At 38.2% G+C, this 20,835-nt stretch overlaps 1 protein-coding gene across 2 annotated transcripts in view; it reads right to left on the bottom strand.

The window, feature by feature from the left end:
* The window catches only part of foxn2a (forkhead box N2a), a 68,188-nt gene that overhangs the window by 10,223 nt on the left and 37,130 nt on the right, over positions 1-20,835 (bottom strand). For both annotated transcript variants that reach the window (XM_081351440.1, XM_081351439.1), the window contains exon 2: positions 6,024-6,571. In XM_081351440.1, coding sequence (XP_081207566.1) covers positions 6,024-6,557 — 534 coding nt within the window. In that variant the 5' untranslated portion in view covers positions 6,558-6,571. The remainder of the gene's footprint in view (positions 1-6,023; positions 6,572-20,835) is intronic.

Raw genomic sequence — 20,835 nt, 5'->3', positions numbered from 1 at the left:
CAGTTAGAGCAAATACTCAGAGACAGAACGAGACTTCAGCACATCTGAAGTAAATTGTTAAAAATATAGTTGCCTTATTACAACCATTAGGTCACTCCGACTGGAACCACAAACTCTAAATTGGCAATACAGGCCCTGCTGGGAGTTTACGAGCAGAGGTTAAAAGCGCCCGATAAACATCAGAATGTGGTTGTAAGCGGCATAAAGGATGTTTATGACAGGATCTGATCCATGAGCTCTCATAATTACTGCATCAGTTCAATTATTAGTGCACTTGATGGGATGGATTTTGTCGGGAGTCAAGGGTGTTAAAGGTAGGAAACCCTCAGTCTCAGATTTAACATCTCTGAGATTAAGAAATATTAATATAAATATAAATATATGTAAATTTACCTGCCCTTCAATATATCAGCGCTCATATTTTCTATTGGCCCAGTCAGACCAGTTTTTTTACTTTAAAATGCACAAAGTTATTGTTTTGTTGTTTTTGACCCATGTAACCTTTGACTTTCAGGTAGGTCTAACAGGTAGGATATATATATATATATATATATATAAAAAATTAAATTGCCTTATTAAAGCTACAAAAGTTATTCAGCCAAGAGAAGAGAGTGATTCAGCATTTTGACATTATTTTGTTAGACATTATTTTATGTGAACGCACTTTGGGTTCTGAGTCTGCGGGAATGAGTAAAATCATGCGCGATACGTGCAATCCCACAGCGAAATTCAAGCCATGTAACTCCAGCAATATTCATCCGGAGCACATGAATCGAGTGAGTGAGGAGAGGCGGGTTTGTGTGTCAGAGAGAGAGAGAGAGAGAGAGAGAGAGAGAGAGAGAGAGAGAGAGAGAGAGAGAGAGAGAGAGAGAGAGAGAGAGAGAGAGAGAGAGAGAGAGAGAGAGAGAGAGAGAGAGAGAGAGAGAGAGAGAGAGAGAGAGAGAGAGAGAGAGAGAGAGAGAGAGAGAGAGAGAGAGAGAGAGAGAGAGAGAGAGAGAGAGAGAGAGAGAGAGAGAGAGAGAGAGAGAGAGAGAGAGAGAGAGAGAGAGAGAGAGAGAGAGAGAGAGAGAATCTATTCTGCAGAAAATGAGTATTGGAAGAGTTATTAGTATCGCTATGTATTGAAAAATCTATATTTTTGACAACACTTGGTCTATTATTTCAGATGCCTTTTTAAAAGACTACAATTGAAAAATGTATATATTATATATAAAATTCAACCCAGCAAAGTGTCTAGTAGGAGAGACTCCAGTGCTGAAATACACACGCATTTGGAGGGGTCGGCGGGTGTTAATGTCAAGCTCTGAATGTAACACTAGCCAAAGGATGATGGGAAAAAAAGGATGCTGCATTAATTGCGCTAAATTGAAAAAATTAATCGCATGCATAAATGCTTTAATTTTGACTGCTCAAATATAAATATATAAATATATATATTTAATTAACCCCATATTAAATTACCTTTATTTTAAGTTAATTTATTGTTGCAGTATTTTGTCGTACAGAAAATTTTAAATAAATTTGTACCATAATGAGTGAACCTCTTGCTAATGAGATTTGATAATGAATAAAATATTATATCGATTTTTTTAATGAATTCAAAATCAAACATTTGTCTTGCACTTTCAGTAAAAATATTGGTTCAAAGCATCATCAACACTAAATCTATAGTTTTAGTTTTATTTTAGGAAGAGGTAGGAGGAGGGCTATAACCTTGACTCAGATTACCAGCCGGCTCATAAACAGGAAGGAGGAAACGTTGTCACGGCAACCGAAACCAATGGTGTCATCCGAAACCTCAGTGTCTCTCGTTGCGTGTGTGTCTGACGGATTGCCTCTCACTGGGAGTCTCTCGCCGCTGACCTCTCCCGGGTCGAGAAAAGATCATCTCACAGCCAGCCACTTACACACAATCTCTCTCGCTGCCATTAGCAAATACATCCCAACGAACACGGGAAATTACACTGACCGTACAGTCAGAGGAAGAGAGTCTGACACCGTTCGGACAAAGAAAAACAAAAAGCTGTGGCGTAATGGTCAGTACACACACGCTAATGTGGTCGACTCAGCTCGCAACATTTCCAGATCCTCTCTCTACGCTTCCCTAAATAAGAAATGTCAAAACTAAATTAAAATGTTTATTCCTAGCAAGAGTGATTACATCATAACACGTCTTTGGGGCAAGTCACATATAAAAATGAGTGCTGTCAAACTGATTGAATCGCATCTAACAAAAGTTTGTAAATGTATAATATACAAACATAAACTTTTATGTTCGATGCGAATAATCGCGATTAGACAGCACTAATAAAAACATCAGATATCAAATTCATTAAAAATTTTAAAACAAAAGGTTTGTTGGTTTGAAATAAAACTATAGATCTAGTGTTGATGATGCTTTGAACCAATATTTTTACTGAAAGTGCAAGACAAATGTTTGATTTTGAATTCATAAAAAAAAATCTACATAATATTTTATTCATTATCAACTCTCATTAGCAAGAGGTTAAAATTTATTTACAATTTTCTGTACAAGAAAATACTGCAACAATAAATTAAATTAAAATAAAGGTAATTAAATATGGGGTAAATTAATTAATTTATATTTTGTTTTGCAGTAAAGAAAAAGTGCTAAAAATAATAATTTGGACTCATAATAAAATGTTCTAGATAATATTAGTATTCACTTGCTTTTAGCTTTAACACAATGACATCGCCAAATATTTCATTTTCACACAACATGATGTTTTAATTATATCACACTTCATCTTATATCATTATATATACACATTATATCATCTTAAAATATGCCTATTGTTTCCTTACATTTTAGGAAAGGGGTTCCTTTGCATTATGACCTCATATTTTGATATATATTTTGATATTAATATATATATATATATATATATATATATATATATATATATATTGGGGTCCTTGGTATTAAAAGGTTTTAAAAGGTTTGAATACCCCTGTGCTAGTAAAACACATCCACTAAAAATCACCAAAACTACAGCAAAGTGAAGATACCCAGCAGCATTTGAGACACACAGATACAAACACTTAATTATCATCTAATATAGTGGCATTCAGACATTTCTCTGCTTCCTAACGAGTTTTTGGAGCCGCTGTAACACTCGCTCTGGGTCTCCTCCAGCAGAGTGTGTGTGGTGGATAAGCCGCTATCGGAGTGTGTTTGCTCTCAGGGAGGAGCCGTGACCTTGACTGGATTCCCCACCTCTTTTTCTCACCGGAGAGAAGAAACCATCGCCAGAACTCCACGTCACACGTACGCTCGCTACAACCACTGCACCACGTGGAAGTTGTTCAAAGTTGTTGGTGTTTGCTTCAACACCAATCAGAGTCGAAACAAGCAAAATATCTCTTCAGCTCCGCCCACTCCCATGATGCACTGCGAATGGCATAATCGTCGATCTCCCTACACTTCAAAATATTTAAACTCCCCCTGTAGTCAATCATTTTATTCCTTAAAACTCACCTTTGATCACCAAAATCACATATTCAAAAAAAAAATATGTAAAAATCTGGTTTACATGCTTCCATTCCCTCACTTAGATACACTTATATTTACACACACACACACTAACCCGACCCCTTACCTACCCATCTCTCACACACACACACACACACACACTAACCCGACCCCTTACCTACCCATTACACACACACACACACACACACACACACACACACTAACCCCACCCCTAACCTACCCATCACACACACACACTAACCCGACCCCTTACCTACCCATCACACACACACACTAACCCGACCCCTTACCTACCCATCAAACACACACACACACACACACACTAACCCCACCCCTAACCTACCCATCACACACACACTAACCCGACCCCTTACCTACCCATCACACACACTAACCCGACCCCTTACCTACCCATCTCTCACACACACACACACACACACACACACACACACACACACTAACCCGACCCCTTACCTACCCATCACACACACACACACACACACACTAACCCGACCCCTTACCTAACCATCACACACACTAACCCGACCCCTTACCTACCCATCTCTCACACACACACACACACACACACACACACACACACACACACACACACACACACACACAAACTAAGCCGACCCCTTACCTACCCATCACACACACACACACACTAACCCGACCCCTTACCTACCCATCACACACACACACACACTAACCCGACCCCTTACCTAACCATCACACACACTAACCCGACCCCTTACCTACCCATCTCTCTCACACACACACACACACACACACACACACACACACACACACACACACACACTAACCCGACCCCTTACCTACCCATCACACACACACATTAACCCGACCCCTTACCTACCCATCACACACACACACTAACCCGACCCCTTACCTACCCATTACACACACACTAACCCCATCCCTAACCTACCCATCACACACACACTAACCCCACCCCTAACCTACCCATCACTCTCTCACACACACACACACACTAACCCGACCCCTTACCTACCCATCACACACACACACACACTAACCTGACCCCTTACCTAACCATCACACACACTAACCCGACCCCTTACCTACCCATCTCTCACACACACACACACACACTAACCCGACCCCTAACCTACCCATCACACACACACACACTAACCCCACCCCTAACCTACCCATCACTCTCTCTCACACACACACACACACACACTAACCCGACCCCTTACCTACCCATCACACACACACACTAACCCGACCCCTTACCTACCCATTACACACACACTAACCCCACCCCTAACCTACCCATCACACACACACTAACCCCACCCCTAACCTACCCATCACTCTCTCACACACACACACACACTAACCCGACCCCTTACCTACCCATCACACACACACACTAACCCGACCCCTTACCTACCCATCACACACACTAACCCGACCCCTTACCTACCCATCACACACACACACACACACACTAACCCGACCCCTTACCTACCCATAAAACACACACTAACCCAACCCCTAACCTACCCATCACACACACACTAACCCCACCCCTAACCTACCATTCACACACACACTAACCCCACCCCTAACCTACCCATCACTCTCTCGCGCGCACACACACACACACTAACCCGACCCCTAACCTACCCCATCAAACACACACACACACACACAAACCCGACCCCTAAATCTACCCATCAAACACACACACACACACAAACACACACACACACAAAAACAAACACACACACACAAACCCGACCCCTAAACCTACCCATAACACACACACACACACACACACACACACACACACACACACACACACACACACACCCGACCCCTAAACCTACCCATAACACACACACACACACTAACCCGACCCCTAAACCTTCCCATAACACACACACACACACTAACCCGACCCCTAACCTACCCATCACATGCACACACACACACTAATCCGACCCCTAAACCTACCCATCAAACACACACACACTAACCCGACCCCTAAACCTACCCATCAAACACACACACACACTAATCCGACCCCTAAACTACCCATCAAACACACACACACACACACACACACACACACACGACCCCTAAACCTACCCATCAAACACACACACACACACACACACACACACACACACAAACCCGACCCCTAAACCTACCCATAACACACACACACACACACTAACCCGACCCCTAAACCTACCCATAACACACACACACACACACACACACACACACACACACACACAATAACCCGACCCCTAAACCTTCCCATAACACACACACACACACACACACACACACACACACACACACACACACACACACACACACACACACACACACACACAGGAGTTATCAGAATTGACTTTTGTTGGCTGTTTGTTTGTCCTGTTTATTTTGTATATCAGCACATGTATATAGTGTCACAATAAAAAAAAAACTAGTTTGCTAAGCTCACCTTCCCAAGGCTCCTCTCCACCTTGCGGAAGCACTTGTTGAGGGAGAGGTTGTGCCGCACCGAGTTCTTCCAGCCAGTGGGGGCGCTGGAGAAATAAGGGAAGTGCTCCAGGATCCATCCGTAGATGTCCTTCACCGGCAGAGACTTGCTGGGAGACTGCTCGATGGCCATGTATATGAGCAGGGAGAAGGAGAACGGCGGCTTGGACTTCATGGACTCTCCCCCGTGCGAAGCCGGCGAGGAGCTGACGGGTCTGCCGCGGCTCCCCTCGATGTCGAACAGCGGACCCGGGCTCGACTGGGCCTCGGCGCCTCCCAGCGTGAAGTTCTGGAGCAGGTTCTCGTGGAGCCAGTTGAGGTTGGTGAGCTCCTCGTCTCCCGAGCTGGAGCTGCGGTCCAAGCTGGTGGCCAGAGGACTGGCGGCACTCTCGGCCTCGGGCAACGTCCCACAAACCCCGCGCAGGCCCGTCCGCTCCCCCAAAACACCCGGGGATTCTGCTTTCTTATCCGGCGACATCCCGATGATCGGACCCATTAAATCAAGGACGTCTGCGGAGAAGAGAAATAAACAAGTGAGATCAAGGAATGTGGCTGAACTATGGCTGCACAAAAAAGCTAATCTGATAGAAAAATCATTTAATCCTATTAGAAAAATTCGCAAAGACCCGCCCCCTTTAGTTACTGTTGCTATGTCCGACAAGCCACGCCTCTCTCACGCCACACACACGTTCTCACGCAGTGAAACACACATCGCGGAGACGAGAGGACACTCACAACACACTGAGACACAGGACAGATACTTTAGATATGAAACAAAGTCTCAACTTTGGTCATTTTTTTAAGAAATTTAAACAATAAATAGCGTTTTGTGGCTCTTTATTGTGTCTGACAGATCGCTGTAGTTAAAGCTGCTCGTGAACCAATCATCTCTTCCTTCTAGTTCATTTATAGCATCAAATAAACATGAATGAACATCAGAAGGAATGTTGTTTAAACTGCGGAAAGACGTCAGGACACTCCGTTAATCTACTAACTCTCCTGCTTTGTCGGACAAAAATGCCGGATTATGATTGGTCAGATCGCCTGTCAATCAAACTCCCTGCGAAACTCCACTATTTCAGTGCAAACACAAAACAGTGATTGTGAAGAAAACAATTAATCTGTTGACAATCATTTTGAGTGCAATCCCGAATAATGCGACTGATCAAACTAGTTATGCACAATTTATCTCCACTACATCAATTATCTGCCAATACCAGTGTTTTTTTTTTTTTTATTTATTAGTGTAACTTAATATTGAATATTTAATTGTGCATGCTTAATTTCCGTCTATTTTTAGATGACCTTTGCCATCATCAAGAACCTGCATTAAGTTGCTTAAACTTTAACACTAATAAATTATTAACTGTTAAATCCCAATTTAAATGAGCAAATTAAATGCAATATATTTAGAAAAAAATATCCATCTTTTATATTTTCAAATATGTTATGCCTAAATTCACTTCAGCATTTATATAAAAAAAATTGTCATTTTTTGTGCATAATAATACTCTAATTACTAATATTTAATTATTATTATTTATTAAACCTTTTTTTTTTTTACACAAAATAGTACTGGCCATTACATGAAAATAATTATTAGCTTATCAGTATCAGATTTAGGATCAAATTTTCAGATCAGTGCATCCCTAGATCAAACTCATGCAAACAGTGATAAATCAATTCAAGTACGAACAAAAAAAATAGGATTGGGAAGAAAACTCTATTCACAATTATCTGAACACTATCCAAAACAAATAACATTACTGGTGAAGAGAGCTGATCAAACTCATGGCAGACATTGATGATTGGTTCATTCAAGCTTTTTCCCTTTTTTACAGCTTTCTCAAGCTCTGAGCCAAAGTTCTCTTCTCTAATCTCCCTCGTTCCCATCCAATAATCCCTCTTTTAGAGACATCACTCGCTCTGAGAAAGCCTCTGATCTGCTGGTATTCTCGCAGTCGTTCGGCGATCGCAGTGAAGGAGCGGCTCTTGTGTCTGAGGGTTTTTGAGTTTTCTTGAGTGTGTCTGAGATGACCCGGTCTCGTTCTCATCGCCGCCCACCTCTTCACGCAGCCGCTAGTTAGCCATCCAGCAGAGAAACCATCGAAGCCACTGGCTGAGGAGAGAATCGGCTGCTCACAACCAGCGGAGACGGGAAAAACACATCCAGAAAGCAGTGCGTCTCCGCTTATCCATTAGCGAGGAAAGAAAGGTGACAGTGTTGCTTTGGCAACCTATTGCCTATAAAAGCAGAAGAGCATCTCTGCCGGATATTTACATTTGTATGAAACAGTTCAGTGGGAATTTTGTAGTAATCGCTATCCATCTGGTTTGGGTTGCAATGGTGTGGATGTTTCAGAGTATCATTCTTAATTATTATAATTTATATATATATATATATATATATATATATATATATATATATATATATATATATATATATATATATATATATATATAAATATATATAAAGATTAATCTGTCAAAAGATTAATCGCGATTAATCGCATCCAAAATAAAAGTTTGTGTTTAAATAATATATGTGTGTGTACTGTGTATAATTAAATTTGTATATATAAATACACACACATGCTTGTATATATTTAAGAAAAATGTGTAATTTATATATAAAAAAAATATATTTATATATAATATAAATTATATATAAATATATGCAGTATATGTATGCAAATATTTCTTAAATATATACATGCATGTGTGTGTATTTATATATACAAAATAATTATACAGAGTACACACACATTATGTAAACACAAACTTTTATTTTGGATGCGATTAATCTTTTGACAGCCCTAATATATATTATATATATAAAAAAAAAAAAAAAAAAAAAAAAAATATATATATATATAATATATATATATATATATATAAAATCTATAATACATATATAAAAATATTTAACAAAACCAAATTATTTAAATATAAAATAATATAACTAGAAAATATGTACATAAAAAAACTAAATAATAAAATAAACAAATAAACTAAAATAACTAAATTAAAATTTAAATATAAGAAATAATAAATTAAATTAATATTAAAAAATAAGAAATAAAATAAAATGATCAAATATACAAAAAAAATACAAATAAATATTAAAAACAATAAATAAAATAAATTGAAAAAATGCCATCATATGGATAACATTTCATGCTATTGTTTCAGAGTATGATTCTTAATTGTGCACCAAACCCTAAAATAAATTCAAATAAAAATACATACATAATAAAATGTAACAAAATAATTAATAAATATATTTAAAAAATACAACATAAAAAAAATGTGTGTGTGTATATATATATATATATATATATATATATATATATATATATATATATATATATATATATATATATATATATATATATATATATATATAAAAAAAAAATTATATACACATATATATAAACTATAAATACCATATACAAATAAACTATCAACATAAAATAAGTGAATAAAAGCAAAAATAAATAAATAAATAAATAAAATTCATCTGATCTGGATCACATTTGTGTGGATGCTCTAAAGCCATCATGTCACTGTAAAGCATCATATGAATTCACGCTATCAGCGGATCATCTGTAATTGTGCTCCAACAGTTGCCACGCCATTAAGTTGAACTGCACAAATCAAATATATTAATGTAAAAGGGACAGATGAGCCCCAGCCGTGGCATTACGGCGGAAAGCGGGTCAATGGCGTTGACGAATTGGCAAATCCCTACCATCTAGTCACACCATGCTCAAATCCTGTCCCGATGTCACCATGACAACCGCTCTGTCAGTTCAATTAGGAGGGCGGATTAGACAGTGGATTGAATAAGAGCAGGGAAAGTCCATCCAGTTAAGCCATCAAATGGCATCACTCTCGCGTGGATCATACACACGCCACTCGTACTCTGACACCAGACGGTCAGGGGTGTGTGTGGGGGGCGTAGAGCTCTCTCTCTCTCTGAGGTTTTACCAGTGTTTTTAATGCTGAACTAGGTCAGACAGGACCAGTCTGGTACGGCTCATGCATAAAACAACAACTTCAGAAGTGTTTCAAGAAACACGCAACACTGTTAGGTTAGTTTTGAACGGAGTTTCACTCATTTGCAATGGTGTACGATCAAGCTAGTAGTGCTATTTTGCAGCGCACAATACATTTTCTGTATGCATGAAATGCCTGGATGACCTTTTGTCTATATATGTAGCGTGATGCATCCCACAGTGTAACACACCTAATTTGATTTAAATTGAGATTTTCAATGCGACTAATAAAATAAATAAAATAAAAAACATAATATCGAACATATTTGTGACTCGTTATTTGCCAAAAGAGATCAAAAGACTGTATTAAACGGCAAGAAAGTGCATAAGTCTTTCTATTGCATTTTTCCTTGCGAGCTACACACACAAATATACATCACGGCCCAGAGCTGGTTCATTTTAGTGAATCAAAAACAGTGTGATCGATTCCAATTCAAGAACAAATGAATAGGATTTGTTTCTCGCAGTTAATCATTCAAAAAGACCTCGGCTGCATCTGAAAATCATACGTCTCTACTCTATAGTAGCCGAAAAACAGTATATGCAAGTATAATTATTACCATAAACACAGTCAGTTGTGTCTTAAATGAACGTAAAGAGTTAAGAAATCGGATGTGTATCATTATATTGGGTCCGTGCATGAGGTCTTAAAGTGACAGCGCCCTATAAATACCTGCTGTTGTCTGTCATTAACGTTAATCAAGCAACAAAACACAGCTTTAACAAATATTATTCTATTTTTACTTAATAAAATGAACATTATAGTGTTATTTTACCTTTAACGATTACATTTCTGTACCTGAATGCTACTGTTACACCTCAGTTTATTTGTCACATTGTTGTATTGTATTTATCTATGCTTGTAATTTATTTTATTACTGACTTTTCACTTGTTAAAATGTTTCATTATTAAAAGCTAGATTTTGGCTGTGGTATCCAAGCACTTATAGTGGGCTTTAAGTAATAAATTTAAAGAAAACATTACATTAACGTTACAATTCTTTATTATTAGTATTATTAGTATTACTAGTAATCCAGCCTATATGTAAGAGCAAAATAAGTTTTGTGGGAAAACTGTCTTTGAAAAAAGTAATACAAAATAATAATTAATATTGCAGTTCCTTGTTTTACCACAAACTCAGAGAACTTGGACCGCCAGAGGAACATCAGGTCCAGCGATTCAACCCCGGATCACAGGAGAACACGTCCCTCAGAAGGACAAACATGGAGAGGCAACTGGAAAAGAGCTAGCGGAGAATGAGTGAGCAAATGAAAGGTTGAGAGGAGCGCCATGGAAACAGTAAAATTAATAAATAAGTCATAAGCAGTGCATGATGAATCATAACTCTCAGGAAAGTGGAGTTATCAGACATGTCAGGCAGCAACAGAACTGCCCGAATGCGTTAAAGCAAAGCTTCTCCCCAAAGCCCAAAACTCAAACAGAGAAATCCCCCGTCAGAAGGTTTGAGGAAGTCCTTGCATGCTTGCAAAAATTAAGAAAAAATATAAATAAAAAAGTATGTTCTGAGGATGCACATCCCAATTCTCAAAATAAAGGTTAATAATAATAATAATAATAATAATAATAATAATAATAATAATAGCTTTTAAAATAAAAGAAAAAAGTAAAAGAAAATATATATAAACAACAAAAATACAAAATTAAATTAAACTAAAAAATAAAACAAAATAATAAAAAAACAAATACTATAAAACAATTAATAAATAATAAAATAAAAAAATATAATTATTAATTATATCATTACAAATGATTAAAAATATTTTAAAAAGTATGTTCTGAGATGCACATCCCAATTCTCAAAATAAAGCTTAAAATAAAAATAAATAAAATGCAATAAAAACTAAAATAATATATTTTAAAATAAAATAAAATTAGATTAAACAAAAATAAAACAAAATAATTAAAAAAGAAACAAATACTATAAATAATTAATAAAAAAAATAATAAAAAAAAATTATATATATATATATATATATATATATATATATATATATATATATATATATATATATATATATATATATATATATATATATATATATATATATATATATATATATATATATATAAGGGCTCTACGCTTACTTTTTTCCCAAGGAGTACATGTGCTCCTAAATGAAAAAATTTAGGAGCACACAAAGAAATATAGGAGCACAGTGAAAAAAGTTGATTAAACTGCTCAATTCATATGGATTAGTTTTATGATCTTTTTATGAACGTTTTTCGAAGCATCAAAGTGGTAGTTGTGTAGGCTGTCAATGGAGGGAAAGAAATCTCTCAATTTCATCAAAAAGTTCTTCATTTGTGTTCAGAAGATGAGTGAAAGTCTTACGGGTTTGGAACGACATGATGGAGAGTAATAAATGACAGATTTTCTATTTTGGGTGAACTAACGTTACCTGTTTAATAATTATGCTGTTTAATATTTTAACCTACTTCAAAATATATAAAAAGAATGAACACCTCAATAAAGGATAAAGTGCTAAAAACAAAACAAATGCCTGCTTGGTTTTTCCCTTTGCAGTACTTGCAGTAGCCTATATTAAGTTACATCAAAAATGAGTTTTTGTCGTCTTCCTGTCCTCAGTGTGGACTGTTTTGGTCGTAACTTCAGTTTATGCACTTGGTCTTTTGGTGGGACATAATTAAAATAAAATTTGGTGGGTTGCTAATAAAATTTTGATACTCATTTGCAAGTAGGCCTATTGATAGGGAGTTCATTATTTTGTTTTTTTTGCACTTGGTCTTTTGAGATAATGACTATAGGCTTCATACTGTGTTGCGTATCTAGCTCACTAAGTGTTTACTTTACTTTTTTTACGGTGTAGCGGCCTGTTTACACCTGGTCACTGCATACGTTTTTACTGATCAAAACGATTTCATGCGTTTTTACTGATCAAAACGATTCCATTTACACCTCACATTGTGTGTTTTCGCAAAACTAAATCGGATCTTCTATTCCCGCGTTATATGTAGATTTAATGTAGGCCTAGTTCACGTCACCAAAAGCAACAGATATGACCAGCATTTTATTGATCATCATAAGCTCATTTCAAAATCAGCGATAGGAGAGAGCGACAGCAGCACTGGTAACCATTAGCCTAATATAATTTCGTTTCTTTACTATTAATGAATATGATTGTGTGATGAGCACTGTGCTCGTAATTCGCGGCAGTTTTCGCGTTAGCTTGATGAATGGATCGCTCATCTGTCGTGATGCGTGTTGCAGTAGCGTCATCATATCTGGCTATAACATGACATATAGCCAATAACACGCTCTCACACGTTTATTTTTAGCACTGTTGGGAGGACTCTCTCACTTAAAATCCAGCAGTTCCCGCACATTCCCACACTATTTCAGTGATTGGCTCAATGGTTGCGAATCGTCGCTCCCATTTGAATAAAGTTAAGCGCGTCATCAAATGTTCACATCACGCAGTTGCGACCCCGTCCTCTTGCTTGCTTTCCATGTGAAATCAATGCTTCGCTTCATCGCGCTGTTGTCTTCAGTGTATTGAGAACAGCCCGTCACTCGCGCACTGTGCTCGTAAATTATTTTTCAAGTTCGCACATAACTATTTTTAGGCGCAAATGCGAGTGAATTACTCGCACTGTAGAGCCCTATATATATATATATATATATATATATATATATATATATATGTCATTACAAATGATTAAAAATATTTAAAAAAAGAAAAAAAATTAAAATTTTAAAATATAAAACTAAAACTGAACATTGAAAAATACAATGCAGCTCAGAGTCAAGACTGTGTGTGTGTGTGTGTGTGTGTGTGTGTGTGTGTGTGTGTCACGTTCACCTTTTGGACACTGGACAGGCAAGCATGCATAACGGTTCGGTTTACTAGACATGTTGATGTGACTCGTTGCCTTTACGGTGTTGTAATTGTCCAAGCACCCTTAACTCGCCAGTGTCATTACCATACACACAAGGCTGCTCCTGTTAACCCATTAACTTCATCCGCGCTCCGCTCTATAGCCTCTGGGTAGTTCATTAACCCCTATTAGCAACACAAACTGTCCTAAACCGAGCAGCGTAGCCCTAAACTCCCAGGTGCTGCTGGGACGTAGCATGGGAGTCGATGGCCCATAAAAGCACAACACACTTACTCTACAATTTCAGACGGCCACTACATTTGAGCACCGCCGTCGAGCAACCAGGGGAAGTGGTTTTTATGTCATTAGCTCATAGTCGATTATCATTGCCGTTGTGATTATCATAATTATCAGTGCTCTTATCAAACGGCATCAAAGCGGCGGTCGGTAATGGCACACTTGTGAGGGAGGGAGAGCGAGCGCTAATGAGGGATGGTTGTAGTGGGGAAGACGACACCAGGCCCTGATCACAGAGATGCCACCGGCTTATCTGCAAGTTAAAATTCCCATTCAATGCCAAGCCTTTCATTCAGAGAGAGAGAGAGAGAGGCAGGTGCCAGACACGGCTTCCTTCCAATCTCGTCCGGCCTTAAAGCGCCAGCTTGTTTTCTGCATTGATTATTTCCAGCAAAATCTTAAAAATGCATTTTTTTTCCTAACTATACACTCCAAAAGGGTGTTTTCTCCAAGTGATGTCATTAAAAGAACCTAAGTGTGAACCGAATTTTCTAAGTGTGAAAAACATTTTTAAAATCTAAAAGAACCTTTTTCCATTATAAGGAAACCGATTCAAAAACATTCGGTTCTCAAAGAAAATGTTTGCATGTAATTTTGCATTGCTTGCAAATCTTTGCATTCCCCCCAGAAAGTGGGAATTTGCTTGCAAAACTTTGGAGTTCTCCAAGATAATGCAGAGTGTCTCAGGGCAATGCAAAAGTTCTGGTGATGGTTGGTAAAATTATGTCAATGCTTTTGCATTGACTTGCAAATTTTTGCGTTCCCCCAAGAAACGTTTTGCAAGAGAAAGCAAAGTTTCTTCAGGAAACGCAAAAGTTCTGGTCATGAGATGGGAGGACAAATTATATTTCAAAGCTTTAGCATTCCCTCTCAAAAGTTTGTGCAAAAACAAAAACATTGACAAATTTCCCCATATTTTGCAGCTCATATTTGTTCTATCATTATGTCAACTAATTGGCTCCATACGTTCCCAACATGACTTACTTTCTTCTGCAGAACACACAAAAATATTTTTTGCACCAATATTGGACCTTATTACCTTTCAATTTTGAGGCAAAAGACATTGACATTTTTTCAAAAGCGTCTGGAACAACATGAGGATAAGAAAATTATGACGAAAGGTTAATTTTTGGGTGAACTACCTCTTTGAAACTGCAGTTTATAATCTTAACCATTTAACAAGAACATGTATTTTTAACTTGATGACCATATAGGACTATTAATATAGGACTAAATTTAAATATTTTGACAGTCCTCACTCAATATAGAACCTTTAAGGGTTCTGTCAGACGCTTCATATTGTGACCCTGGACCACAAAACCAGTCACATGGGTCAATTTTTTGAAATTGTGATTTATACGCCATCTGAAAGCTGAATAAATAAGCTTTCCATTGATGTATGGTTTGTTAAGATAGGACGCCATGGCAGAGATACGACTATTGTAAATCTGGAATCTGAGGGTGCAAAAAAATTCGAAACATTGAGAAAATCTCCTTTAAAGTTGTTCATTTATGTTGGCGATTGTGCTGCATTCACTCACAAAAATAAATGTTTTATAAATTTACGGTAGGAAATTTAAAAAATATCTTCATGGAACATGATCTTTACGTAATATCTTAATGATTTTTGGCATAAAAGAAAAATCGATCATTTTAACCCGTACAATGTATTGTTGGCTATTGCCACAAATAAATCCGTGCGACTCGAGAGTTTTGTGATCCAGGGTCACATATAACCTTATGACAAAGTTCCAATCCATATACAACCTCACTGAACCTTTATTTCCTAAGAGTGTGCTTCTGATGAAAATGTTTCCTACTTAACAGATATTCCCTTTCATCTTAATGATTGAAGGCATCTCTTGCAATATTTAAAGGCAAACCACACCAGCTTTTCCCTACAATCTCGGAGCATGAGAAGAGATTTTACACAGGAGGAAAACTGATAGCCTGCTCTATAATTCATGGAAGTCCAGCCTTTAAAGTCCTTTCTACCCTCATAATAGCTCATATATCCTGTGTAAACTGCATTATGTAATTGTTAATTATTGATAACTTGCGATTGAGTAATCAAAGGTTGGCAGGTTTGTACCAGCTCTGGTCTTCAGTCTATGGCTGCATTTACACTGCAAGTCTTAATGCCCAATTCTGATTTACTGACTATGTCCCATTTTTTTACGACCGGCTTACATCAACTTTTAAAAGTGACCCGTATCCGATATTTGCATTTACACTATACACTGACGAAACAACCCAATGTAGACGTTCTGACCCGGAAAAGGATGTAAATAATATATTTATTTATTTTTCTTATTTTTAAGAAAAATTTCTTTAAAATGTTTTTGAAAGACGATTTGAAAGACAATGTGTGGCTTAGCATTGCCAACCAACTCGGTTATCTCGACTGTGAGTATGTTGTGTGATAGTTTACACGCAAACTCTACACACACGAGACGGGCGGAACTCTCTGCGCACATACTCATATGAGACGCGCGCGCACACAAACTGTCCACGCACATTCCATACTTGCCAACCTTGAGACCTCAGAATTAGGGAGATATTCAAAATGGGGGGGTTAGGGTGGGGGGGGGACTCGAACTCATACTCATATATATCACACACACAAACGGAAAGAAAAATGTAATTCATTTATTTGACAAATTCAATTCCTTAAGGCCTCTCCTCAGGAGGTTACACCCTAATTTGTAACTTACAACAACAACACTCCTCTACTAGGGGTTGCACGACTACTACTAGTCGATTTCTTATCAAAACAATACTCGAGTTACTCGACTACTCGTGGTTCATGCTACTGTAAATGAAAAGACATGAAATAGCTAGGCTAGATCTTATCAATAAACATTTATTACTTCATAGCCTAATGCAACAATTACATAAGTAAACTCTCAAAACATTATAATTATGACATTTCATTTTTAAATTTTCATGTAACAGTCTAAAGCTAAATAAATAGCTGCTGTTCTTGCCTTTCATTTCAGACGTCTGCTTCTAGGGGCCGTTCACATATCGCGTCTTTTTCGCGCTCAAGGTCGTTATTTCAACCATAGGTGCGCGGCCGCGGTGAGCGCGCTCATAATGGAAGTAACGTGGTGCGCTAGTTTTTCCAGGCGGGTTTTTCCTTCTCATCTCCAGAAATATATCTAGTAGTAAAGCTAATGCGAGCGCTAGAAATCAATTAATCCTTTGCTGATACTTCTTCGTCGTCATCATGGAGAGCGCAGTTTGGTTGCATAGCAACGACAGACGCCATGGGAGCGCAAGCGTTTGGTCTGAAACGGCGCCCAGTGACGGATGGTGTAGCAATATTGTTGTCCGGGTGGAAATCGGGAGAAATTCGGGAGAAAGGTCGGTCCGGGAGATTTTCGGGAACGATACCCAGCCCTAGGTGCACCCGAAACCTTCTTTTCTGTCTTTTAAAGAAAATGAAAAGCCTGTCTTCACTGGATGATGATGATGATGAAGTGTCCATGTTTTCTCAGCTGTCGGCGCGAAAGTTTTGGAATGTTGAAGCTCTGAACGTCACAGACGTCGCAAATTCGCGTTGTGGCTGATGTGAATGGTTTTGACGCGACCTATTCGCACACGAACTATTCGCTTTTTCGTTACGCATCCGGTGTGAAAGGGCCTTTATTCGTCCTCCATCGCGCCATTAATAAGTCATGTGATCACACTTGGTGTCCACCTGAGTTGACGTCCCTTTTTTAACGACGTATGACTCGCATTTACCGGGGAATATCCGATTTGTCCGCTTACATGGCAGACGCAAATGCACGTATCCGATTCATATTAGGGTTTGACTCCGAACTTCATTATTCGAATATAATTTGAATATTTAAAAAATTATGATATTCGAACGAATATTAAGCAGCCTTTAATATTTGAACCTGTTATGGCAATTATTTTTTGTAAACGTGTTTGCTTGTAAACGTTGTTTTCAATTCAGATTTCAAGGCTTTTTCACGGCTTGTGAAGTTGTGAATCGCGAGCTCATTAGCAAAGCTAATCTTGGTCATCTGGGCTCCGGTAGGTGATGTTAGCAGTTAGCGCCTATTTTGTACTGTATACCAAAACAATGGTCGCGCCAACGCCTACTAATATTAATAAACAAACGAACTTCGAATATAATTTTTGGGCAAAAGTCAAAGCCCTAATTCATATCAGATTTATTTCCACATATGAGTGAGGCCTGAAACCGATCTGAGAATATCGGAATCCATGTGCTTTTTTCCTGCGTACACGTTCGCCGGTCATATCCGATTTGCGCCACATAAGAGGAAAAAAAAAATCGGAATTGGGTCACTTGAACCATGAAGTGTACATGGGGCCTAAGACACATAAATCCAGCTGGCTTTTACCAAGGTCATCAACCTGTGTCCGCTGCGAAGAATGTGAAAATGAAGCCGATGACCTAAAAAGCCATCAGAAGAGGACCGTTTAATCCCTCGGCATCAGGTGGGGTGATGTTTCATCGAGTAGGACTGAGATTCTAATGGACAGAGACCAATACGTCAGAAAACGCTGAGGCCAGCATTACAAGGTTTCAGTTCTGAGCCCTATAATAAACTGCATGGGCAAAGAAAGAGCAAAAAAAGAAAGCACAAACACAGCAACATATAGAAAGCAGCATTTTAAAAGATAAGAGTTGTGCCGTTGTGCCCTACAGGGCGTCACCACACCCTTTATCAGCCGTTTTGACATGTTAAACTGTTCATCCATCAATGCCACGAACCTCCCGGCTCATTCACTGTAGACAAGACCGTCACACCTCAATGTCAAATACACACAGGTGTGTCTTAAAGCCCTGTGTAAACACCACTGGTGACTTTCACAAAGATGTTTCATTAAGAACATGGTCTAATACTCCAGGTATTATGACAAGTGTTCCCACGCCGCACCGCTGGGAAGCAAGAGTCTTTCACAGAAGTAGGCTAATAAGTTCAGAGAGAGAAAAGAGCAACAGAGGCGAGACTAAAAATACAGCCGTCACATTGAAAACAGTTTGACACTCATTTAACTTCGCCGTGAAACATCAGTGTGAGAGCTGTTGTTTGAGGTCAGGCGATATATATTGTCCCTACTTATGTCTTATTATCGCAGCACGCGGATATCAGGTTGACGAATTCCTGGAATTCCATGACTAGAGCAAAGATGTGTTGGGAAAACTGCCTGATCGCTTTTGAGATCTGGGAATAAAAAGAAAGGAAATCAATTAACATCTTTTTTTTAATCCAACACCAACTGTGCTGATTTTAGCCCTATTCAGTCGGGACTAGTTTAACATGGAGATGTGGGGTAACGTAATTATTACCAGAGCTACTCTGTGATTTTAGTCCCGTCCGAATGTGCATCTCAGTGATCATTACGGACAACAACTAAAAATAACTTTACAAGGGTAGATGGAGTAATGTAGTTTTACCACAGGACGTCTGTAATAGTAATGGCCAATTCGCACGGGATAAGAGATCTCAGTAAAACTAACAGAAGTGGGAGAGTAACTGCATTTACACACCGCCGTCTCTCCTGTCGTCATGTGTGTATTACGCTGCTTCCTGATATCACGTGCGCAAACACATATAACCCATATTTATTATATAAAACAGTTATGTCCGGTCGAACGATGTATTAATTAATTTCAGATTGGATTGTGTTGGTAATAGACACTTATCTAACGCTAAAAGATGTTTCGTGCCTCTAACAAGTGCTGTCGATCTTCTCTCTGATCTGAATGGTGTGTGTGAAACACTTGAGTTTTGCCACAGACTCGTCCCAGCGTCTAGAACGCAACTGATGCTTCTTCAAGCGCCTCCATACTCGGAAAAACTGCGGAAAACTACTTTTAAACAGGAAATGATGAAATATTTACGTACATATTTACAGCGGGTCTATTTACACGGGATTAGAATCACCTGAAGTCATTTTTCCGGACCTTTTTACAGAAAGTAAAAGTCGCCGTAATCTTCACTGACATTGTCTGTAATGATCTCTGAGATGCACATTCGGACGGAACTAAAGTCACAGAGAAGCTCTGGTAATTATTACTTTACCCCTCCTCTCCATGTTAAACTAGTCCCGTCCGAATAAGGCTTGTAAAGATTACAGCGACTTTTACCTTCAGTAAAAAAGGTACACAACGTACGTACACAATGTCACCTCCCCACCCACAATTGTTCCTAATTTCCAATAACGATCAGTGAGCCGAGAGCGCCACACACACAGTTTGTTTGCGCATCAAAATTAACGGACTCTCGTCTTGTGTCGGAAACATAATGTCTCGTCCAAAAACTATCTTCTCTTCTTAAAGTATTGTTTCCACTATAATGCATTGATTGAAATTATTAGTCATTAATTAATTAAAAAAACACCTGCTGTACATCCTTCAATCAACATTTTAGTTATTTGTGCATGCATATCATTTCCTATTGTGCATGCATTTATTATTCCTACGTGAATCATACTTTGAGCTAGTTAGCAGCAACCAATTTTATCAGTATTTTGTTGAACATACAAATACATGTAATGTCAACAATGAACATTTGATT

Source organism: Scardinius erythrophthalmus (assembly GCF_964197995.2).
Source record: "Scardinius erythrophthalmus genome assembly, chromosome: 21".
In the NCBI taxonomy this organism is placed as follows: domain Eukaryota; kingdom Metazoa; phylum Chordata; class Actinopteri; order Cypriniformes; family Leuciscidae; genus Scardinius; species Scardinius erythrophthalmus.
The sequence above is the reverse complement of the archived record's forward strand: the minus strand, read 5'-3'. Positions and strand labels throughout refer to the sequence as shown.